Source organism: Coregonus lavaretus (assembly GCF_964263955.1).
Source record: "Coregonus lavaretus genome assembly, chromosome: 14".
Classification (NCBI taxonomy): Eukaryota; Metazoa; Chordata; class Actinopteri; order Salmoniformes; family Salmonidae; genus Coregonus; species Coregonus lavaretus.
The window spans coordinates 36,105,339-36,130,989 of record NC_140001.1 but is presented as its reverse complement, the minus strand read 5'-3'; the positions used below and the strand labels follow the sequence as shown (position 1 = coordinate 36,130,989).

Genomic DNA, 25,651 nt, shown 5'->3' with positions numbered 1-25,651 from the left:
GAAGAATGCGTAGAATTGCAGGAAATTAGCTTTAAAACTGCAAAATGTTCTCTCCGCCAACAAGAGGGGTGTGAACAGTTTGGGGTCGCATAGGTTGCGAAGTGGGGGTTTGTTACTACGCCGATAAATTACATGATCTATCCGGACCTGTGCCACCTAGGAAATTTGTGTGAATGGACCTTCTCAAATAGTACTTGAGTACCCATGCCCTATATAGGCTGTGTAGTGCTCTATAAAGAGAATCGGGTGGTATTTGGGACACAGCCAGAATAGTGAGTGTTCCTTGGCCTACAGAATTATCCCCAGCATCATATCAGCTATGCAGGCAGACCTACGGAGTCTCCAGGAGCACGCATGCACACACGCACGCACACACAAACTCTCTGCTGGAAATCAATGGGAACCTAGACACAGTCTGGTTCAGTGGACAATGGAACCTGCTGTTGTGCCTTTGATGCAGCAGCACTGGAGAAAATAAACAAAATTGCAGCAGCATGATGGTTCAGTGCAGTAATGCATAATACGGTATCTCTTCTTCTTTTGTAGTGCAAACACAGACGGGCAAGGATATGCTGCTGCTTCTCTTAAACTAAGATGAAAATGTGCAGCTATGGCGTTGACAGCAAAGAGAATTTACTGCCTGAAAACCAAAAATATTATTTTATTATGCCTCACAGTCTTTCTGCTGAAATGCAACGTGTCTCTCTTTCTCTCTCTCTCCCTCCTCTTTCTCTCTTTCTCTCGCTCTCCCTCCTCTCTCTCTCTTTCTCTCTCTCTCTCCCTCCTCTCTCTCTCTCTTTCTCTCTCTCCCTCCACTCTCTCTCTCTCCCTCTCTCTCTCTTTCTCTCTCTCTCCCTCCTCTTTCTCTCGCTCTCCCTCCTCTCTCTCTCTTTCTCTCTCTCTCTCCCTCCACTCTCTCTCTCCCTCTCTCTCTCTTTCTCTCTGTCTCTCTCCTTCCTCTCTCTCTCTTTCTCTCTCTCTCTCCCTCCTCTCTCTCTTTCTCTCTTTCTCTCTCCCTCCTCTCTCTCTCTCTTTCTCTCTGTCTCTCTCCTTCCTATCTCTCTCGTTCTCTCTCCCCCTCTCTCTCTCTTTCTCTCTGTCTCTCCCTCCTCTCTCTCTCTTTTTCTCTGTCTCTCTCCCTCCTCTCTCTCTTTCTCTCTCTCTTTCTCTCTCCTCTCTCTCTTTCTCTGTTTATCTCTCCCTCATCTCTCTCTTTTTTTATCTCGCTATTTATTTTTCTCTCCCTCTCTTTTTCTCAGCAACTAGTGCTGTGCATTAACCGAAATGTCTGTTTATTTTCGTTTTTTAAATAACTAATTGACCAACAAGGGTCAAATAATTTGAATTCCTTTTAGTTCGGGGGGTTTTTCTGTGCGTTCAACGCCCCGTTTGTGCCATTTCTCTGGAAAGATTTCTCTCTGGGACATGTTATCCAACTCATCATAGTTACACGCAGAAAACATGGTAATTAACTACAATGACTAGAATCCATTGTGCCTATAGCTGCCTGTTCTCATTGGCCGTGTTCGGGAGGATTAAAACCGCAATGTATCATGGGTAAATTGTAACTGACTGACTGACCTACAATTAGTGAGTTATTATTTATGATGAAAGGTGATTTGTAGATCAGTCAGTCACTTGGAATAAAATAATAAGTCATCAAATAAAATAAAAAAATATACACAACTGAAATATTTCCTTAAAGTAAAGTAATGTGAATAAAGGATGGTTTATTAATAAGTGATATGCGGTAATGGGCAGTCAATACCATCATTGGGGTTTATTAATGAAATAATAAAGTCATCATCATATATGATACTAAAAACAAATATGTAATATATACAACCAAAAACAAAGTAAAGTAATGTGAATAAATGATGGTTAGAGCCTAATAAATGATAGTAATAGGCAGGCACTACCATCAATTGTTTTATTCTGTGTTACAGCATTGAACCCACATAATGCATTTATTGTTTAAAGAAAATCGAAACCGAAATTTAAAACCGTTCATTGCTGAGCTTTACACATATTCTCGCCGCCTATATGTAATGGTTTCATATGAAGGATTTATTGTGCTGCTACGTTAATTAGTTATACACTACCAGTCAAAAGTTTTAGAACACCTACTCATTCAATGATTTTTCAAGGGTTTACATTGTAGAATAATAGTGAAGACATCAAAACTATGAAGTAACACATATGGAATCATGTAGTAACCCAAAAAGTGTTAAACAAATCAAAATATATTTTGTATTTGAGATTCTTCAAATAGCCACCCTTTGCTTTGATGACAGCTTTGCACACTCTTGGCATTCTCTCAACCAGCTTCATGAGGTAGTCACCTGGAATGCATTTCAATTAACAGGTGTGCCTTAATTTGTGGAATTGTTTTCCTTCTTAATGCGTTTGAGCCAATCAGTTGTGTTGTGATAAGGTAGGGGTGGTATACAGAAACTAGCCCTATTTGGTAAAATACCAAGTCCATATTATGGCAAGAACAGCTCAAATAAGCAAAGAGAAACGACAGTCCATCATTACTTTAAGACATGAAGGTCAGTCAATACGGAACATTTCAAGAACTTTGAAAGTTTCTTTAAGTGCAGTCGCAAAAACCATCAAGCGCTATGATGAAACTGGCTCTCATGAGAACCGCCACAGGAATGGAAGACCCAGAGTTACCTCTGCTGCAGAAGATAAGTTCATTAGAGTTACCAGCCTCAGAAATAGCAGCCCAAATAAATGCTAGTAACAGACACATCTCAAAATCAACTGTTCAGAGGAGACTGTGTGAATCAGGCCTTCATGGTCGAATTGCTGCAAAGAAACAACTACTAAAGGACACCAATAAGAAGAAGAGACTTGCTTGGGCCAAGAAACACGAGCAATGGACATTAGACCAAAAATTTGGGATTTTTGGTTCCAACCGCCGTGTCTTTGTGAGACGCATGTGGGTGAACGGATGATCTCCGCATGTGTATTTCCCACCGTAAAGCATTGAGGAGGAGGATTCATGGTGTGGGGGTGCTTTGCTGGTGACACTGTCTGTGATTTATTTAGAATTCAAGGCACACTTAACCAGCATGGCTACCACAGCATTCTGCGGTGATACACCATCCCATCTGGTTTGGGCTTAGTGGGACTATCATTTGTTTTTCAAAAGGACAATGACCCAACACAACTCCAGGCTGTGTAAGGGCTATTTTACCAAGAAGGAGAGTGATGGAGTGCTCCGTCAGATGACCTGGCCTCCACAAACCCCCGACCTCAACCAAATTGAGATGGTTTGGGATGAGTCAGACCGCAGAGTGAAGGAAAAGCAGCCAACAAGTGCTCAGCAGATGTGGGAACTCCTTCAAGACTGTTGGAAAAGCATTCCAGGTGAAGTTGGTTGAGAGAATGCCAAGAGTGTGCAAAGCTGTCAACAAGGCAAAGGGTGGCTATTTGAAGAATGTCAAATATAAAATATATTTTTATTTGTTTAACACTTTTTTGGTTACTACATGATTCCATATGTGTTATTTTATCGTTTTGATGTCTTCACTATTATTCTACAATGTAGAAAATAGTGAAAAAAATTAAGATAATCCATTGAATGAGTAGGTGTTCTAAAACTTTTGACCGGTAAATGAAAATGCTAAACCTAACCATTCCTATAACTATTGGTTTCATATGTAAATGCTGATGGTAATGCTTCCCTCTTGACAGACGGTTCTACCTAATGGCTAAGTATTAACACCATGCAACATGGCTGGCAGCACAGAGACAGTGTGCAGTTACCTCAGCGTTAATTAGATTCTCTGCAATTACCCACTCTCATTTATCTTGTATTAATTAACCATGAAATGATGATTGGCTCAGATTTTATTAAGGTGTATCTCATTTCCTGTTATATTTTGGTCTCATTTTCCCATTTATTTTCATTCTTTATGGTATGAGGTGTGAAATGATGAGACAGCCTGCTCTGCATTAAATGTTGGGGTGAGATAGGTAATGGAAATGTATGTGTGTGCATGCGCGCATGCTTGTGTGTGTGCACGTCTGTGTGTACGTACGTGTGTGTGCATGTGTGAGAGAGAGAAGCACTGAAGGACAGGCCAAGGGCGGGAGGAGGCAGGGGTGGTGTGTATCTGTGTTTGTATCATTGAGTGACTCACAGTGCAGTATCCAGGATGCCTCCCTCTCTCTCTCCGCTCAGGCTGCTCTCCTATCAGCACTCACTCTGTGGGAGTGGTAGTAGTCTGCCATTTTTACTCGCCCTTATTATCCAGACAGAAAGGAAGGATCTGGCCCAGACTAACAGCTCTGGAGAAACACTGAGTCTCTGTCTCTGAGAAGTCAGGCAGCAGATCCTAGGTGCAGACGATATTTACGTCCCAAATGGCACCCTATTCCCTTTATGGTGCACTTATTTGGACCAGAGCCCTAGTCAAAAGGAATAGGTTACCATTTGGGACACATCCACATACTGTCTCTTGCAAGCCAGCAGACCTTAGGCCTAGCCTGCCTACATCACACTGGTGGGATAGTTTCCTGGTAGAAATGGCTGCATCTGTCTCCCACAGTCTGGCAGCCAGGTGCATTTAGCTCTCTCTCTCTCTCTCTCTCTCTCTCTCTCTCTCTCTCTCTCTCTCTCTCTCTCTCTCTCTCTCTCTCTCTCTCTCTCTCTCTCTCTCTCGTTCTCACTCTCTCTCTCTCGTTCTCACTCTCTCTCTATCTCTTTCTTCACCTCTCTCTCTGTCTTTACTTACTGTATCTGTCTTCCTCCATGCTCTCTCCCCCCCTCTCTGCTCGCCCCCCCCCCCCCCCGCCTCTTTCTCTCTCTCTGTCAGGATAATGTGTTTCTGCAGCAGGCAGGCAGCACAGATGGAGTCTCAGGGAGCGGTCCTCATCCCATCACTCCCCACTTTGTATACAACTGCTGAATTGCTTCCATTTGCATCCCACCAGGAAACAAATGATCAAGGCCACGAGGATTGTAGATTGCTTCTGTCCCCTGGAACTGTGGCGTATAGAGCTTACTGATGTGTTCAATGTACAGCTGGCCCCTGAGCACCATGCGGCTCTAACCTACAGGGTTTGGAAAGTATTTGCTGGTGCTGGTTTATACTGTACACCACACACAGTGTATAGACACCACACAGTGATGAATCGTGTCATGCTGGAAGGTGACACCAAATTACCTCTAATATGTTGGGGTCACATAGAACAATTTATTCTTCCGGGGTTGTTATATTCAGGTGTCCATTTATCCCCAACATTTTTGATTCTGTGCACCAAAGCTTCATGTGAAAAATGGAAAACGTCTTCCTTCAAGCAGGGAGAGATGTCACAGTGACTCTTTGTTTTTACTATTTGTTGGCTGATGGCCTTGTTTACTGAACCTGTGTGTGTGTGTGTTCCTTGCAGGGCAGTGAAGAGGGAGACGTGGACAAGAACAAGTGTTGCACGCTGTGTAACATGTCCTTCACCTCAGCAGTGGTGGCACAGTCACATTACCAAGGCAAAATCCACGCCAAGAGACTAAAGCTTCTGCTGGGGGAGCAGCCTGCCATCACAGCCAAAGGTAGGCTCCTCTCTCTCTCTAACTCATTCTCCTTTACAGACTAAGCAGCTGCATTTTACTTCCCTGTGTGATGACATCAGATAATCCGATGAGATTTGCAGTGACAGATGTGACAGAGTTGTCTAACACACAGATGTGTGTTACGACAGATGTGCTCGTCCTCACACACAAAGGTGCTAGCTATGACAAGCAGACAAGCAGACAGGCAGAAAGGCAGAACACCACAGGTAGACTTTGGGATAACAGCTCACCTAGCTTGCTAAAACAGAGAGAGGAGCTGCAGCTCGTGTGTGTGGACTGGTGAAGAATCTCATTTTATCATTTTATTGTCCGTGGGTGTTTTGATTAGATGTGATCATCGTCTGCCGCAGCACCTCAGGGTTGAGGAAAGTCTGGAGGATATTGTAAACCACAGCAGCTGCTCCCTGCCACGCAAATCTGTTTACAAATTGACAGTTGAGAGAATAATGAAAGCTGGCCATGGGGGAAATTAGAATTAGAAAAAAGGACCACACTTTTATTTAATCAGATCACTCCCCCTTATGCAACACCTGAGACCTGGATATCCAGAGAGGATGCTGGAGGTGAATACAAAAATCATCAACTTTGTTTGTTTATTTGGGGTATCCTTTATCTTGAGAATATCTATGCTGATGGTACGTCTTTTGATTTGTCTGTTTATTCTGATATCCTTGACCAAAACTTTTACTACCCTCTGTGCCTTTTGTTTGAGTCTGCGCAATAGCCCACTATTGTGCAGTTAGTTAATAGAGAGTCAGACCAATGCTATACACTTTGGTTTGTGTTAATAGAAAAGAGATAGAAGGATGCCAAGGCCTGAAACTGCAGTAATACTCACTGCTTGCCTCAGTCTCTGTCTGTGCGTGTGTGTGTGTGTGTGTGTGTGTGTGTGTGTGTGTGTGTGTGTGTGCAAATGTTTCTTTGTCAGTTCTATATGTAGCCAAAGAGTTGTACAAAATGCAGAACATAAAGCTGAAACATATCTAGGCCCAGTCAGTCACCCTGGAGGCTCAGGCCTGTTTTTCCTTCAGGGCTTTCTGTTCCGGGAACACTCTGCTTTCCTCCTCCTCCCCTCCTCTTATCCTCCATTCAGCCCCCTTTCTATAACACTTTATTTGGATAGTCCAACTGTAAATGCTCTACAGACTATCTACAATCAGTAACCTTTCAACTATCTATATATTAAACATAACCCTAACCTTAACCCTTACCCTTATTCTAAACCTAACCCTAACCGTAACCTTAGCAAGCAGTTGATTATCAACAGATGGACTATCCAAATAAACTGTGACCCCCTTTCTCCCAGTGAGTCCAGCTACAGGGGACACTATAACCCCAAATGGCACCCTATTCCTTACGTATAGTGTGCCACTTTTGACCAGAGCCCTATAGGGCCCTTTGGGCTCTGATCAAAACTAGTGCACTATATTGTGAATAGGGTGCAATTTGAGACATACACAGGGTATGAGGGCAAAGCAGCAGGGAGACATGCTGTGTCACCCTTTCATTGCACATCATCGTCCATCGGCATGTATGCTGCCTGGCCCTCGGCCGTAATTGACCCCCCCCCCCAAAAAAAAAGAAGAGTATGGAAGTCAGGTCAAATTGTGTGTGCTACTGAAATGGCCCCAGTCTCAAAGAAAAACAATGGTAAAAGGAAAATGATAAAGAAAGCAGCTGACTACCTTAAAAGCTTTTGAAGTGTGTTTAACCCTGATATGTGTTGTTTTGTAGAGTTTACGCATGGATGTGTTGTACACATGGACCACATATTACTCAAAATTGGACAATCCATTTACTATTCCTGGTTTTCCATGATCAGACCTTGTATCCCACTATGTGGCAGAAATTATTATGCATTTAATATGCACATTGGGGCATCCCCTTGAAGATAAGGCCTTTGCGCCTGGTTAGTATGATGATTATCCTTTGACGTTTAACAAGGGTGGGCATGGGCAGTATGCGTTCAAGTGGCATAAATAATATGGTGGTGGAGACCTAGAAGGAGGGAGAGTAGTGGTCGCAGGCATGTCTCTGCAGCCCTCATCAACCATTACAGAACCCCTCTCCTCCTCCTTGTCCCCCTTCTCCTCCCCCTCTTCCTCCTCCTCCTTGCTCCGTCCTCTTTGTCCTTCTCCCCTCCTCCTTAACCTTCTTCTCCTCCACTGACATGATGTTGGTCACATAACCACCTTCTTAGCCTGCAGCTTCAGGGAGCTATTGTAACCCTGGTACAGGAAATAGAGTATACTGCAATCAAGGTTTGCAATCAGTGGCATCATGTTTTGTTTCTGCTTGATTTCCTTAAGCTGAGGAAGTGCTCAGTGCTCTGCTTTGGTATTTAGAGACAGCAGGGAATCAGCAGTACAGTAGCCTACTGGGTCATGTTAGTAAGGAGGTTACTAGGGAACGGAAGCGTTATTCTCCATAGAGTGAGCTGTGTCTCGCTCCTTCCTTCGTAAAACCTTGGTTATTTACGTAACCTTTTGATTTATTTAGTATAACGTATGCTGATTGCTGATACTGTAAAATAGTGGTTTGATAAAACTCTGTTCTGCTGTGTCTGCTATTTCCCCTCATGCCTCCCTGTCTGTCACTAACAGATTCAGTCATTAACCATGCCATCTGTGGCCAATGGTTCGGAACAGAGGATGCTCCACTCCCAACTAAGGGAGGCCAGACAGAGCAATCAATCGCACTGTCACCCAACAAACACAGCTAGAGCCACAGATAGACAGACAGACAGACAGACCTCTCACCCCCCCAGACCCCAGCCTCAGTCAGAGAAAGAAGACCAGAGAGACCCAGCCATTGGGTGCATCCCAAATGGCACCCTATTCCCCATTTAGGGCACTATTATTGACCAGGACTCATAGGCTATATTGGACTATATTGAAAATAGGGTGCCATTTGGGACTAAACCATACTGTAGGCTGCCTCTCAAAATGGAACATTCTCTAGATGTGTTGATCTCTCTGCATTTTCATTTTGTCTGTCATTCACCAAATCCACATTTCAACATGTTTAGTCTACGTCCAGAGGGGCTTTTAGTTATGTTGTTTACAAAAACAACTTGTCCTGTATTACATGATGAGAAATGGAGATTAGCCACATACAGTAAACACATGAATGACTGAATATAGAACACCTCCATTCTCCTGCAGAACAGGACAATCTACAGTGTGTGTCTGCTGCAGACAGAGGTTGGAGATGCTAGCTTCTGCACACTTGAAGTTGAAATTAATGGATTTATTGTGCACTACTTTTGTGCACTACACCCATAGGGCTCTGTTCAAAAGTAGTGCACTATAGAGGAAATAGGGTAGCATCTGGAAGGTAGAGGGAGAAAATGTCAGGAAGATAAATCCACCAGGGCATCAGGAAGCCTGAGCTTATTGATTTCTACATAATGAACATTACTGGAGTGGCCGGGTGCATCTCTTAATCCTCCCATATCCAAGGAAACTGTTGTTTCAGCCTTCAGCCAATAACACAAAACCCACAAAACTCTGCCTGCGTTCCGAATGGCACACTATTCCTATAGAGTGCACTACTTTCGACCAACTTTTGGTCGTGGTACTGCACTATATATGGAATAGCATTTACCCCAACTAGAGGCGGCCTCCTCAGTTTCAGACTCAAAACGTAGAGGACACATCATTAATTTAAAGATATTGAATTTGGACATCAGTGAGCCCCCTCAGAAACAAAAATGGTGCTTGATGCCCTCTGGGCACACACATCCAACCACAACCACTGCTAGAGCTGCTTATATTCAGGATAGCTTTACTCTAGATTCCCTCTTCTTTTATGGTATGTGTGTGATACATTCCTGACTATTTATGTGGAAGCTAAAGTATGACTGTGTAAATTATTCTGCCCTTTTAGTTGAACTCCTCATAGACATGGTTAGTTGTATGGTAATATGTGTGCATAATCATATACGGTTGCTACATGCTTTCACATGCTTCTTTAGTCTAAGGTTAATCGTTAGCACAATGAGCTGTCCAATTTCCACCTCTGCTAATGCTGTTTTTGACTTGGGTAGCTCTGAAGAAACGTTAATTGACCATTAGTATTCTTATGTCCCGTAATATCCCAAATGGCTAATCACTTTCTCCGAGCACTGTCTCCAGCTTATTTTGAACATTTCTGTCCGGTCTCCAAGCTCCAGCAGGCTTTGAGCGAGCAGAATAGTTTGAATGTCATTTCTCTATAACCACCACAGCATAATGCTGGGTTTGGTGAAGTACTTCATTAATTCGAGTTAACTGTGAAATCATTTTGAGAAAGCACATTCTGAAGTTTATAACCTTGGGTTTTAGCGTCATTACATCTGTTACGAACCCTGTGGCTTTAAATGTCTAGGGGAGAGGGAAAAGAGACCCGTAACATAATTCATGCAAATTAGAATCGTGACATGGAAAACAGTGAGAACAAAAAATACACCAACAACCATAAGCTACCGTCAAACACAAGATGTTTATTTTGAACACACGGTAAAGGTTTGGGAAAAAGGGCTGAGCAGGACCCAAGGAATTAAACAATAATGTCTCTTCCAACAAACACAACTGACTGGCTTTTAAAACAATGGGAGGTGTAAGTGAAAAACCAGAAAAGGGTGGTGCAATACAAAGGAATGTCCACTGATTGGTCCACCTCAGCAATCAGCAGACAAACGGATGTCGGACAGGTGGGACACCCCCAACGACCACCAATCGGGAACACAAAGGACACCTGTGATTAGCGCAGAAGGAGAGGAAAAACACAAAACACACACAGGATACCTGTATTCGTAACACTCCCACCCTTAAAAGAGCAAACCACAATGGTTTGCGACACACGTACCATCAAAACACCCAAAATTCAAAGATCAACAGCATCCTGACGGGATAACAAAAAAAACCTAGATCTTTAAACACGAGACAAAGCATATCTGCCAACACATTATCCGACCCCTTTTTGTGGCTGATTATAATTTTGCACTACAAGTGCCCAAAGCATAAGGCGTTGGTTCTGGTTGTACATCCAGTGGAGAAAAACTAAGGGGTTATGGTCAGTATACACTATCACTGGTAATGCACTGGAACCAACATAAACTTCAAAGTACTGCAGAGCTAACAACAAAGCTAGAGCTTCTTGTTCAATGGTGGAATAGTTTGTCTGACATTTGTTAAATTTCCGCGAAAAATAACAGACAGGATGGTCCACTCCACTGTGGTCTGGGTGCAGTAGAACAGCACCAGCACCTCTGGCACTTGCATCTACCTCCAGTTTAAACAGTCCTTCAAAATCTGGCGCAGCAAGAACAGGGCTACTACATAAGAGTGCTTTAGCAGTGTTGAAAGCAGTACGACAATCTTCAGACCATATACATTTTCTCACCGGACTGAGCAAATCCGTTAATGGAGCAACTACCGCAGAGACATTTTTACAGAAACTACGGTAGTAGCCAACCATCCCTAAAAAGCGGCGTAGCTCTCTTCTGGTGGTAGGTGCGGGAAATGCATTTATAGCTGAAACCTTGGCATCTACAGGGTGCACCTGACCATGGCCGACCTGTTTACCGAGATAAGTAACAGTGGCCTTCCCAAACTCGCACTTTGCTAAGTTCAGGGTTAGAGAAGCGGCTGCTAGACGTTCACACACTACCCTTAGAGTGTTAATATGATCTGACCACTCAGTTGAATAAATTACCAGATCATCAAGGTAAGCACTACAATTAGGAACTCCAGCCAATACTGTGTTAACCAGGCGTTGGAAAGTGGCTGGTGCGTTCCGCATCCCAAATGCCATGACAGCATATTGTAGGAAGTGGTCTGGGGTCACAAAGGCAGAGATGTCGGAGGCACGTGAGGTTAACGGCACCTGCCAGTAACCTTTTAGAAGATCTAGTTTGGTTACATAAGTAGCAGCACCAACAGTGTCAATACAGTCATCCAGTCTGGGTAACGGGAACGAGTAGGGCACTGTGACAGCATTGACCTTTCGATAGTCCGTACATAACCTGGATGTCCCATCAGGTTTAGGAACCAGAATGCACAGAGAACTCCAAGGACTTTAACTTGGCATAGCCAGGTTATTCTCCAGCAAATAACCGACCTCAACCCTCATTATCTTTCTTTTAGAGACGTTGACACGATAAGCATGTTGCTTGATAGGTGCAGCGTTTCCAACATTAATGTCATGTTCTAACACTTTTGTGTGTGTAGGCACATCATTAAAAAGACATGGAAAGTGTAATAGCCTCACAATATCATCTGACTGTCCGTCCGTTAAATGAATCAGGCTTGACGGGAGAGACAGCAGCATCTCTGAATTGGGCAATCTAGCACACTGCTGCTGAGTATTGCGCAACTCCAAACCATCTCCGTCCACATCATTAACATGACCTCCCACTACAGCCGCAGCAGCAATAGAGACAGCCGACTTTGCCAGTTTCTCTGGACTGTATCTGAGTGATGGGTCTGGTGTGTTATGTCTTCAACATGTTAACGTGGCACACACGAGATTGGCGTTTTCTATCAGGAGTCTGTATCACGTAGTCAGTTTCACTTAGTTTATTTTCAATTACATAAGGACCAGAGAAACGTGCTGACAATGACGCTCCTGGCACAGGCAACAATACAATAACTTGGTCACCTGGCTGCAGTGAACGAGAAACAGCCTGGTTGTCATAGTGCCGTTTCATCCGTCTCTGTGAGGAAGACAGCGCTTCCTTTGCTAGAGCACAGGCACCATGTAGGCGCTCACGAAAGCAACTAACGTAGTCCAACACATTTTCTTTCACACACAACTCTTGTGATAAAAACTGATCCTTAAGGACTTTCATATGTCCTCTCATGGTGTGTCCAAACACCAGTTCAGCTGGGCTGAACCCTAGGGATTCCTGTAATGTCTCACGGACAGTAAACAAAACTAGAGGAACTCCCTCATCCCAATCCTTCTCAGATTCCAAGCAATATTTACGGAGCATAGACTTCAGTGTCTGATGCCAAAGTTCAAGCGCACCCTGAGACTCTGTGTGATATGCGCTTGACACACGGTGTGTAACTGACAAGGATTTTAACACTTGTTTGAAAAGCTTAGAAAGGAAATTCATACCCTGATCAGTTTGTACCACCGTAGGTAACCCAAAAGTTGAGAAGAATTTGATCAAAGCTTTACTCACCACCGGTGCAGTAATCCTTCGCAGAGGAATGGCCTCTGGGTACCTGGTGGCCACACACATAATCGTCAACAGAAACTGGTTACCAGATTTTGTCTTTGGTAATGGTCCAACACAATCAACCATCACATGTTCGAATGGTTCACCTATGGAAGGTATGGGACAAAGAGGCGTGGGGGGAATAACCTGGTTCGGTTTCCCAGTTACTTGACAGGTGTGGCAAGTCCGACAGAACTGAGCCACATCTTGCTTTTAACCAGGCCAAAAGAAATGTCGCAAAACCCGATCATAAGTCTTGGTGACTCCCAGATGTCCGGACCACTGGTGATCATGAGCGAGGGATAAAACATTTTGTCGAAAGGCTGTAGGAATCACTATTTGGTAAACAGCATTCCAATCTCCGCCAGGATCAACATGGGATGTCCATTTACGCATGAGGAGATTACCATCAATGAAGTATGCCATGTTTTTCTTCTTTAGCTCCTCAACTGAGACAACACTAGAAAAACATTTAGCCAGGCTAATGTCAACCTTCTCGTTAGCGATCAGCTGCTCACGAGTGACTGGTAACTGTATTGCCTCAGCAACAAGTTCCACATACTTCTTCCTTTCCCTGGGCTGTTGATCAGACCGCACCAGCTTACCAGAAGTAGTACCCAAGCTATCCTCTGGGTCACACTCTCTGAATAGAATCGTGTTCAACAAATCTATCACGTCACCCACTTGTCGTGCATGAGCACGTGTGACAGCACAAGCGGGGAACACATCTGGTCACTTTTATCCAATACCTCCAATAAGGGTATCACCTTTCCTCCGGCAATATTGTTGCCCATTATAAATGTCACACCATTTACTGGCAACATAGGACGTACTCCAACTCTGAACAATCCACTGACTAACGCAGAGTGTACGTTCACGAAGTGCAATGGCACTGGGACGAATCCCATTTCAATTCCTTGTACTAACACACTGGAACCACAATATGTATTATTGGACAAGGGCAACACATCAGATAGTAGGAACGACTGCGCCACACCAGTATCTCTGAGGATTCTAACCGGACGCTTAGACGCTTCATCATCTGATATGGAATCAAACCCCTCAAAAATGAACGTTTCATAACTGTGATCTGGGACTGGGACTTTCAAACCACATTCACTATGAGGCCTCTGTTTTGATTCCGGCCTTACAACCGTACGAATCAGCCCAACACCCGTTGGCGGCCGGGCGTGCTGAGGCATCCCCTGTTTGCGTTTTAGCAGAAAGCAATCATTAACCATATGTCCCACCTTATGACAATAGAAACAGTGACACACATCTTTTGGGCGTGCTGGATGTACTGCTGGTCGACTAGGGCTAAGAGTTAGCAACTCCGCGGCCCTGCTCTCCGTATGAGCCGAAAAGACGCTCTTATGCGTCAACACAAACTCGTCCGCCAATACAGACGCTTCCGACAGTGAGGATACTTTCTGTTCATTCAGATAAACTACAATGCGTTCGGGTAAGCAATTTTAAACTCTTCTAACAAGATTAACTCCCGTAGAGAGTTAAAATCAGTTACCTTACTAGCAGTGTGCCATTTGTCAAACAGATTTCCTTTGTCTCTAGCAAACTCCACATAAGTCTGAGTAGAATACTTTTTATCAGACCTAAATCTCTGTCGATATGCCTCAGGAACCAGCTCATAGGCACGAAGAACAGAAGCTTTGACCATGTCATAATTCAAGCTGTCTTCAAGAGGTAGCGCTGACAGAACCTCTTGGGCTTTACCTGTTAATTTACACTGAAGTAATAGGCACCATACCTCTTTGGGCCATTTCAATGCTACTGCTATACGCTCAAAAACACTGAAATAGGAATCAACCTCTGACTCCCTAAACACAGGTACCAAGGTGATCTGTCTACTAATATCAAAAGTAGCAGATGACACAACTGTTGAGGACGGTTCACTAGCAGGCATAGTATGAGCAGAGACTAACCTCGCTGTTTCTGCCTCCAGTTCCAGTTTACGCATTTCCAGTTCCTGATCAAGTCTACGTGTCTCCAGTTCTTGATCAAGCCTGCGCGTCTCCTGTTCTGCCTCTAGCTTACGCGTCTCCAGCTTGTCTTGCCTGATTTGTGCCCGCTCTTCCGCCTCCATTTGGAGCCGTGTCGAGCGGACATCCATCCTGGCATCACTGTCGGACAGTGGGGAGAGTGGGTCAAAACGGGGCAATGTGGCTGGAGCCTTAGCCTCGTCCTCAGACACCGATGGGCTTACAGGAGCAGCAGCCACATCCCCTACAGGAGCAGCAGGCTCAGGCGGCGGTAACTCAAGCACTCGCTCGTTCAATAATATCTCTAACACTGCTTTCCTAACTTCTGCTTTCACTAAAACCCTTGATATGGGTACAGAAAAGTGGTCAGCCAAAGCCTGTAGATCCACTCTAGGGCAATTATCAAAAATCTCCCACGTAGGGTTTTCCAAAAAGGCATCCAACTCAAAAGTAGCCATCTTAAACTAGCAACACGAGCCGACGAATACGGAACACAAAACCAGTTAGTCACAGCTGCCAAGCTCAACACTGAACCAGACACTAACCAATTTGAATGAGTAGCATGGGTATCAATGAGATAGATCCCAGATGAGCCCTCATGTTATGTTACGAACCCCGTGGATTTAAAAGTCTAGGGGAGAGGGAAAAGAGACCCGTAACATAATTCATGCAAATTAGAATCGTGACATGGAAAACAGTGAGAACAAAAAATACACCGACAACCATAAGTTACCGTCAAACACAATATGTTTATTTTGAACACACGGTAAAGGTTTGGGAAAAAGGGCTGAGCAGGACCCAAGGAATGAAACAATAATGTTTAAAAAAAACTAAACTGATCTTGCCTGCCTCAAGAACCGCTAAGCTACTGCTAACCATACAAAAATTACAGTGGGTGGTCTGCTCAGGTCTAACTAATGTTTTTAGACAATGTTCTTTCTACGGGTAATGTAGGCCCAAGGGCAACTTGCTAAATCCCTCTTTTCCCAGAAACACACAACATAGTTACCAAACAGAGTAACCAGCAAATGAGTGAGTGAGTACACAAAAAACAGGACACCACAGTATCCATGCTCACATACGAAAATAGTCTCTTCCAACAAACACAACTGACTGGCTTTTAAAACAATGGGAGGTGTAAGTGAAAAACCAGAAAAGGGTGGTGCAATACAAAGGAATGTCCACTGATTGGTCCACCTCAGCAATCAGCAGACAAACGGATGTCGGACAGGTGGGACACCCCCAACGACCACCAATCAGGAACACAAAGGACACCTGTGATTAGGGCAGAAGGAGAGGAAAAACACAAAACACACACAGGATACCTGTATTCGTAACAACATCTAATGGAGAGGCTAGCTGCTGCACACTTAAGGATCCATTACGGTATATGATTCCAGTAAATGTATCATCTGACCCTGGATGCAGCACTATATGGTTTACGCATAATAGATTAAAAACTCTATAGCAGGGCTGTCAAACTCATTCCATGGAGGGCCTAGTGTCTGCTGTTTTTACCCCTAGACAACCAGGTGAGGAGAGTTCCTTACTAATTAGTGACCTTAATTCATCAATCAAGTACAAGGGAAGAGTGAAAACCTGCTCTGTCTAATCTACAGCTTAACATTTATATCACCAGGTTGAGAAACGGGTGGGGGGGCGCTGTTGTGTTTGTTTGGTTTGTTTTTCATGGTCTCGCCCGCTTGGAAGTGTGTATTGAGAAAATATTTAGTTTTCTTCTGTACAGGGGGGGATAAGGCAGAGGGGGATAGAAAGCCCCGAAGGGAAGGTTTTGTAGGAACAGATAACTACACGGAATTCAGAACGCTTTGATCTTTCTCTTTTTGATCTAACAGATTCTGAATCTCAACAGATTTCTAACTCTATTCGTTCTGATTAAGACTGCATGTGTGCTCTGAATGCAGTTCAATGTCCTGCTTTTATATGAAGCAAAATATGGTTATTTTCCTATTGGACACTAAAGCTATACCATAAAGAGGATGAAGATATTAGTTGGCCTTTGCTTCAGATGAAATGCAGCATGAGTTTAGCATCCTGAGCCGTTTGGGTTATTTGCATACTGTACCTGAAAAATAAATGCCACACTTCTCTCTCTCTCTCTCCTGATATACTACATTTTATTCCATGCAAATTGGTTTGAGAATGAATGTTCTCTTCACAGCTGAAATTCCAGATATCTAAATGAGCTATGATAAAGTTTGCCATTTCGTTACATTTATTTAACTAACCCTTTTAATGATTAGACTTAACCCATGGTGTGCCACTCTAACATGCATGATAAGCTTAATTAATTAAACTTCACATCTCATCAAACAACAAAAAGATTATCAGTGTAACAGACATTTATGTTCGAGGTCTATTAAATAACTGCTGTGCTGCCATTTGGAAGGGCTCTAGCTTCCTTATGATGTCTCCTTGACTTGATGATAATGAATTATGTCCATCAGTGCTGCTCTACTGCTGTCTGATTACAACAACAAAAAACAGTATTTTACAGATTTCCAAAAATGAAAATCTTTTCCACAGCCGCTACCTTTTCAGAGGTGATAACTAAATATATAAAAACTTTACGTCTCAAATTTTATGACAGTGAGTGTCAGTCTAAATGAGCTTTGTTTACTGCAGAAAGAATTTGAGGAAAGATATGACTGACACTTCCTTTGTTCCCACATGTAAACAATGTACTGTAGATTCTGCAGAAAATACTAATTTGAATGTCTGAAAGATGGAAAGCAAGCAAAGTGATGAAGGGGGAAAAATGAAGGACGGCAGTATTTTCGAGAGAATTTTGACAATTTTATATTAGTTCTTCTACTTGCCCCCTACATGCTCCAAATGTATCCCCTGTTACTTCCCACTCTCATTCAGTGGCGGCTCCTGAACAAATTCTCAGGGAGGGCAATTTTTCTGATGATTTAGGTGACCTACACACATTTTTAAAAAGATATGTCCAGCAACAACATGAAGACAGGGGCAGCATATAAGTCAATACCAGAAGCATTTATTGACTGATCTCAAAAGTGTTGGCTTACAAAAGCAAAATAAGTTATCACAGTAAAAATAATCAAGGGTGTTCTTTCACATTCCTCAACACTGCATAAACAATATGCATTTCCATAAACAAATGAAATATCAGCTGAAAATACAGCATCTTGGTATTTGTTCAGATTGCAGGATCAACAAGAGCTTTTACCACATTTTTTGATATCTGTTTAATCTTACCTTATGGCCTGCACTTGCTTGTGAAGCTGTCGAGGGCACGTTTGATAGAGACAGCATCGATGTCCTTCTTCTGTAGCTTCTGGTACAGAATGTCGACGTGGGGCATGATTTTGTGAAAAAGCCGCAGGAAAAAAATTAAATCTTCATCATGTAGTATCCTCACGTAGCCAGCTGCCTCTCTCAAGGTGTGCTGGTCAAATGAACCCAATGAACCCGTCCGGATGGCTTCAAAACATTATATGAGGTCGTCTCGATTCTCGTAGACAGTGTTCACGACTCTGCTGTTGCTAACCTCATCGTTGTGGCGGCGGACAGCTAGCCTGTATCCCTCATCCAGTTGAGTGGCAATATTCACTCTCCCAAAAGCAGACAATCTCAAACAGCTATATGTGGGTCTTTGACAGCTAATTTTTCTTAATCTTTTCTGAAAGATGGTGCATGTCGGTTACACCAGTCGCTGTCCAAGCGGTGCTGTCTGCTGTGCCGCCTTCAGGGTGGAAGAGTAAGCAGGGGTAGCAAAAAACTGCATTAGCTACATCGCAGCCTGCTAGCCAGGTTTTCCGTTCATACCAATTTTTGGAAAATCCTCGGGTGTAGGACTTCCCCCCTTTAGTAGACACCTGTTGAATTATTAAATTTGGTCTGGGGGGTCCTAATTGTTTCGTTGCCAATTTATCTTCATTTGTTCGCCGACAAAAAGGAACTTCTTTCAAAGACACAATCGAGTTGGACTGAAGCCTAGCCATTTTGATAGTAGTAGTGAATTGAATGAGGCTGCTACCTGGTCTTTTCTTAGTTACGTTCATTCGTGGTTACGTTATGTATGACGAAAGCGCGTAAGTGCAAGCCCACAGACACCCATAGAGAATGTATTGAAAGCTTTGAAATGTGACAAAACTAGATTTTACATGGGAGTCTATGACAGACTTCTGGGCGATTTTCAACCTGACTGAAATCGCCCAAAAAACGGGCGGGGCCATTTGAAGCACGACTTTAGCCTGATTTGACATTTAGTGGCTGGCAGATCAGACGTGAACACTGATAACTGCTGTTGCCGTGATATAATTTTTTATAAATTTATAAAAAAAAAAAAAAAAAATTTATTTCATTTTTTTTTAAATAATTGATTAGAAAAAAAATCCCTTCCTTTTCCCGTTTGGCAGTGCGTCGCCCATATCGCCCTATTGAACAAGCCGTCCCTGCTCTCATTATATGCTTTCTTTGTTACCTTGCAGCAACAAAGTCAGAGTGTGTCCCAAATGGCACTTGATTCCCTATATAGTGCACTACTTTTAACCAGGGCCCATAGCGTATTCCCTTTGCCAATCAACAAAGTAGCTGTACTTCGCTGCAAAGGTCACGAGTCCATCTTCTTAACGGTGATATACCCTCCTCAGCCTGCTGTTTTCTCCTCTCCATTTGTTGTTTTTTAATCCCAAGGACCTATACATATCTCTCTGCTCTGGATAATTGATGGCTGTGCAGTTATCTAAAGAGACTGGGATCTCTCACACAGAACAGTGCAGAACAGTTATCCTACCCCAAAAAAGGGTGAATGATGAATGGGACTGGGTCCACCCCCAGGGAGGATAAAGACTTCAGGTATAAATAGGCAGCTGCTATTGTAATTAATGGGTTGGCTGGATGGCGCAGGACTGGTGGACATTATTAAGAGTAAGCTATAAGGCTCAGATGTGCATTTTGAGGAACACAGCGGGCTGGGGTCATTAGGACTGCATTCTCATTGCTGTGATTACAGTGGGCTACAGAGAGCAACCTAAAGTGAAATGACTGTGATGATGGCTAATGGTGGAGGCTTTGTTTGCCCCATGGGCCATGGTCAAAATAAGTGCACTATACAGGGAATAGGGTGCCATTTTGGTTGCATCCTTTGATGGGGTCCTGTTGCCACGGTGGATAGCTTAATTTCCCCCATTGCTTATTTGCATCCAGTAAGCATGAATGATGAAGTTGTTCTAGTTATTTATGAAAATGTAGGATAAATATTCCTATCAAAGGTTTATTAGCATTCAGTGTTTTATTTCCTGCTTCTTCTTAGTCTAACCAGGAGTGGAATCAACATACAGTCTCTATACATCACTACTAACTAAGATCACAATAGTAAATGGATTCTGTAAATTATTCACTCATTGTCTAATATCTCTTGTAAATGTTTTTCCCTTCATGATAGAGTTACACTTAGTACGTTTTCAATACAATACTTCCTCATATATTTCCTTTTAATGCAGGAGCATGCATCTACCTTCAAAATCCATGGCGGTAGGTAGCTTAGTGGTTAAGACCGTTGTGCCAGTAACCGAAAGGTCGCTGGTTCTAATCCCCGAGCCGACTAGGTGAAAAATCTGTCGATGTGCCCTTGAGCAAGGCACTTAACCCTAATTGCTCCTGTAAGTCGCTCTGGATAAGAGCGTCTGCTAAATGACTAAAATGTAAAATGATCAGAGGCTATAAATAGAACCACTGCCCTAGATTTGACACAAATTACGTCCAAAAACTACAACCTTTTCCCTGAATTTGATGGATGTTTTCCCTAAACCTCAGAGCAGCCCAATCAATACTGTAACATGCCACTGCTGCTGGGGGAGGTTGATATACGTGGTGTAACAACAAGCAGACACAGTCAAAACCACTCAGGCGCCTCTGCCCAGGCTGTACATTTTATGGTTCAACTGATTAGCACATTAGGCTCCTGTCACAAAAATAATAACTGACACAGTTTGGCAGATATTCTTTCCTTCCGAAATGGCATTTCACCAAAATGCCAATCTCAGAAGTTATTTGGGTTGTCAAGAGGAAAGGCCGGCCTTGTTGACCCAAAGTGTCATGCAATTCATATCTCTTTTACACTTGCTACTTAAACTTTAAACTGACGTGAAGAGTCTAATGACAGTAATTAGCATTTATGAAATGTGCCTTGGGGATCTGAGTGTTTTCGTTTGGTAGCCTAGTGGGTACTGTAAATGTCACAGCCACAATTATTAATGACATAAAGAGCTGCCCTTTCTAAATTATTCAGGAAATGGTTGACAGGAAAATGCTGATAACTTCACAAGCTATAAATATCAGCATGATGATGATACCATAGTAGCAAACAGAGTTTGATTGTAGATTCTTAGCTACAGCCACCTCCAAAATGATTGATAAAGATGAGCAAAAAAGACTGTATAACACAAATAATATAAACACTGAGCTATATTGTATGCTCAAACAAATGGGAAATTGTATTATTTTACACTAATACAACTGCTCAGAGAAATACATTTTATTTAACACGTTTTTTAAAATAATTCTTAAAAAGATGGGGGTCAAAATTACCCCTGTTTTCAATACTTTGTGCACCCTCCTCTTGAAGGATAATGGCACTGAGTCTTTTTCTATCATGTTTAATGAGATTGGAGAACACATTGGGAGGGATCTTCGACCATTCCTCCATACAGAACCTTTCCAGAACCTTGATATCCTTTGGTCTGCGCTTATGGACTGCCCTCTTCAATTCAAACCACAGGTTTTCAATGGGGTTCAAGTTAATTGTTGCCAATTAACCATTTCTTTGTGGATTTTGACGTGTGGTTGGGGTCATTGTCTTGCTGGAAGATCCACTTGCAGCCAAGTTTCAGCCTCCTGGCAGAGGCAACCAGGTTTTGAGCTAAAATGTCCTGGTACTTGGTAGAGTTCATGATGCTGTTGACCTTAGTAAGGGCCCAAGGATCAGTGGAAGCAAAACAGACACATAACATCAAAGATCCACCACCATATTTTACAGTAGGTATGAGGTGTCTTTCTGCACATGCATCCTTCTTTCGACGCCAAACTCACCGCTGATTTGCATGGCCAAATGGCTCTATTTCTCATCTGACCATAACACCAAGAGTGTGCAAAGCTGTCATCAAGCAAAGGGTGGCTATTTGAACAATCTCAAATATAAAATATATTTTGATTTGTTTAACACTTTTTTGGTTACTACATGATTCCATATGTATTATTTCATAGTTTTGATGTCTTCATTATTATTCTACAATGTAAAAAATTGTAAAAATAAAGAAAAAGCCTTGAATGAGTAGGTGTTCTAAAACTTTTGACCCATAGTGTGTATATATATATATATATATATATATATATATATATATATATATATATATATATATATACAGTGGGGGAAAAAAGTATTTAGTCAGCCACCAATGGTGCAAGTTCTCCCACTTAAAAAGATGAGAGAGGCCTGTAATTTTCATCATAGGTACACGTCAACTATGACAGACAAAATGAGAAAAAATCCAGAAAATAACATTGTAGGATTTTTTATGAATTTATTTGCAAATTATGGTGGAAAATAAGTATTTGGTCAATAACAAAAGTTTCTCAATACTTTGTTATATACCCTTTGTTGGCAATGGCACAGGTCAAACGTTTTCTGTAAGTCTTCACAAGGTTTTCACACACTGTTGCTGGTATTTTGGCCCATTCCTCCATGCAGATCTCCTCTAGAGCAGTGATGTTTTGGGGCTGTCGCTGGGCAACATGGACTTTCAACTCCCTCCAAAGATTTTCTATGGGGTTGAGATCTGGAGACTGGTTAGGCCACTCCAGGACCTTGAAATGCCTCTTACGAAGCCACTCCTTCGTTGCCCGGGCGGTATGTTTGGGATCATTGTCATGCTGAAAGACCCAGCCACGTTTAATCTTCAATGCCCTTGCTGATGGAAGGAGGTTTTCACTCAAAATCTCACGATACATGGCCCCATTCATTCTTTCCTTTACACGGATCAGTCGTCCTGGTCCCTTTGCAGAAAAACAGCCCCAAAGCATGATGTTTCCACCCCCATGCTTCACAGTAGGTATGGTGTTCTTTGGATGCAACTCAGCATTCTTTGTCCTCCAAACACAACGAGTTGAGTTTTTACCAAAAAGTTATATTTTGGTTTCATCTGACCATATGACATTCTCCCAATCCTCTTCTGGTTCATCCAAATGCACTCTAGCAAACTTCAGATGGGCCTGGACATGTACTGGCTTAAGCAGGGGGACACGTCTGGCACTGCAGGATTTGAGTCCCTGGCGGCGTAGTGTGTTACTGATGGTAGGCTTTGTTACTTTGGTCCCAGCTCTCTGCAGGTCATTCACTATGTCCCCCCGTGTGGTTCTTGGATTTTTGCTCACCGTTCTTGTGATCATTTTGACCCCACAGGGATAGATCTTGCGTGGAGCCCCAGATCGAGGGAGATTATCAGTGGTCTTGTATGTCTTCCATTTCCTAATAATTGCTCCCACAGTTGATTTCTTCAAACCAAGCTGCTTACCTATTGCAGATTCAGTCTTCCCAGCCTGGTGCAGGTCTACAATTTTGTTTCTGGTGTCCTTTGACAGCTCTTTGGTCTTGGCCATAGTGGAGTTTGGAGTGTGACTGTTTGAGGTTGTGGACAGGTGTCTTTTATACTGATAACAAGTTCAAACAGGTGCCATTAATACAGGTAGCGAGTGGAGGACAGAGGAGCCTCTTAAAGAAGAAGTTACAGGTCTGTGAGAGCCAGAAATATTGCTTGTTTGTAGGTGACCAAATACTTATTTTCCACCATAATTTGCATATAAATTCATAAAAAATCCTACAATGTGATTTTCTGGATTTTTTTCCCTCCATTTGTCTGTCATAGTTGACGTGTACCTATGTTGAAAATTACAGGCCTCTCTCATCTTTTTAAGTGGGAGAACTTGCACAATTCGTGGCTGACTAAATACTTTTTTCCCCCACTGTATATATATATATATATATATATATATATATATATATATATATATATATATATATATATATATATATATATATACAGTGCCCTCCACTATTATTGGCACCCCTGTTTAAGATGTGGTCGAGGACTTCCAAAAATTCTCCTTTTTTTTTTAACAACATAGAACCCAAATGCAAAAAAAAGAGAAAAATCCAACCTTTTATTTAAGTACATTACTTTGGTGGTAAAAAAAAAAATCACCCATTTAGAAAAAAATTAACTTGAAATCATGTGTCCCACAATTATTGGCACCCCTAACAATTCCGCTGAAAATTTTAATTGATTTTTTTAAAAATATATTTTTCTGTAGTTGCTAAAGTTGGTCAGGGTATCTAGGAACTTTTAATTAGTAATTAATGACTTCCTGTTTCCCTGGGGTATAAATATGACGTGACACAGAGGCCTAATTCTCTTACCCATTTGTCAACATGGCAAAGACAAGAGAACACACCATTCAAGTAAGGCAGATTTGTGTCGACCTTCATAAGTCAGGCAATGGCTACAAGAAAATAGCCACTCGCCTTAACTTACCCGTATCTACAGTCAGAGGAATCATGAAGAAGTTTAAAACAACTGGAACAGTGACAAACAAGGCTGGAAGAGGTCCCAAGTTTATCTTGCCACAACGCACAGTGAGGAGGATGGTAAGAGAAGTAAAAAAAAGTCCTAAGCTCACTGTCACAGAATTGCATCAAAGAGTGGCATCTTGGGGTCACAAAGTCTCCAAAACAACCATCAGACGCTCTCTATATGCCAACAAGCTGTTTGGGAGGCATGCAAGGAAAAAGCCTTTTCTCACTAACACTCACAAACGTAAATGTCTGGAGTTTGCTAAGCGGCACTGGGACTTCAACTGGGATCGTGTGCTTTGGTCAGATGAGACTAAGATTTAGCTTTTTGGCAACAAACACTTTAAGTGGGTCTGGCGTAAAACAAAAGATGAGTATGCCGAAAAGCACCTCATGCCCACCGTGAAGTATGGTGGAGGATCTGTGATGCTGTGGGCCTGTTTCTCTTCCAAAGGCCCTGGGAACCTTGTTAGGGTGCATGGCATTATGAACGCTTTGAACTACCAGGACATTTTAAATAAAAACCGGATGGCCTCTGCCAGAAAGCTGAAGATGGGTCGTCATTGGGTCTTTCAGCAGGATAATGATCCAAAACATGTGGCAAAATCTACACAAAAATGGTTCAGCAGTCACAAACTCAAGGTCCTCCCATGGCCATCTCAGTCCCCAGACCTCAACCCAATCGAAAACCTGTGGGGCGAGCTCAAGAGGAGAGTGCATAAGAGAGGACCCAGGACACTGGATGATCTAGAAAGATTGTGCAAAGAAGAATGGTCAAAGATCCCTCTCTCTGTGTTCTCCAATCTTGTGAAATGTTATAGGAGGAGATTAAGTGCTGTCTTGTTGGCAAAAGGGGGTTGTACAAAGTATTAACATCAGGGGTGCCAATAATTGTGGGACACATGATTTCAAGTTTATTTTTTTCTAAATGTGTGATTTTTTTTTTTACACCAAAGTAATGTACTTAAATAAAATGTTGGATTTTTCTCTTTTTTTGCATTTGGGTTCTATGTTGTTTAAAAAAAAGGAGAATTTCTGGAAGTCCTCGACCACATCTTAAACAGGGGTGCCAATAATTGTGGAGGGCACTGTGTATATATATATATATATATATATATATTCCTTGAAGTAGAAGATTTCAGCCTGGGAGTGCTCAGTGTCTGCGACAGGTAAGGGAAGCCTTGAGAGGCCATCTGCATTGCAGTGCTGCTCAGACCTTCTGTACTTGATGTCGTACTGGTGAGCAG

General features: G+C 42.5%; 1 protein-coding gene across 1 annotated transcript in view; it reads left to right on the top strand.

Moving 5' to 3' along the window:
• Positions 1–25,651, top strand: part of LOC311141976 (zinc finger matrin-type protein 4-like) — a gene marked incomplete at its 5' end in the record, with an annotated part of 135,801 nt that overhangs the window by 61,365 nt on the left and 48,785 nt on the right. Inside the window, one exon of the mRNA XM_084177513.1 lies at positions 5,407–5,563. Within this exon, the coding sequence (XP_084033639.1) occupies positions 5,407–5,563 (157 nt within the window). The remainder of the gene's footprint in view (positions 1–5,406; positions 5,564–25,651) is intronic.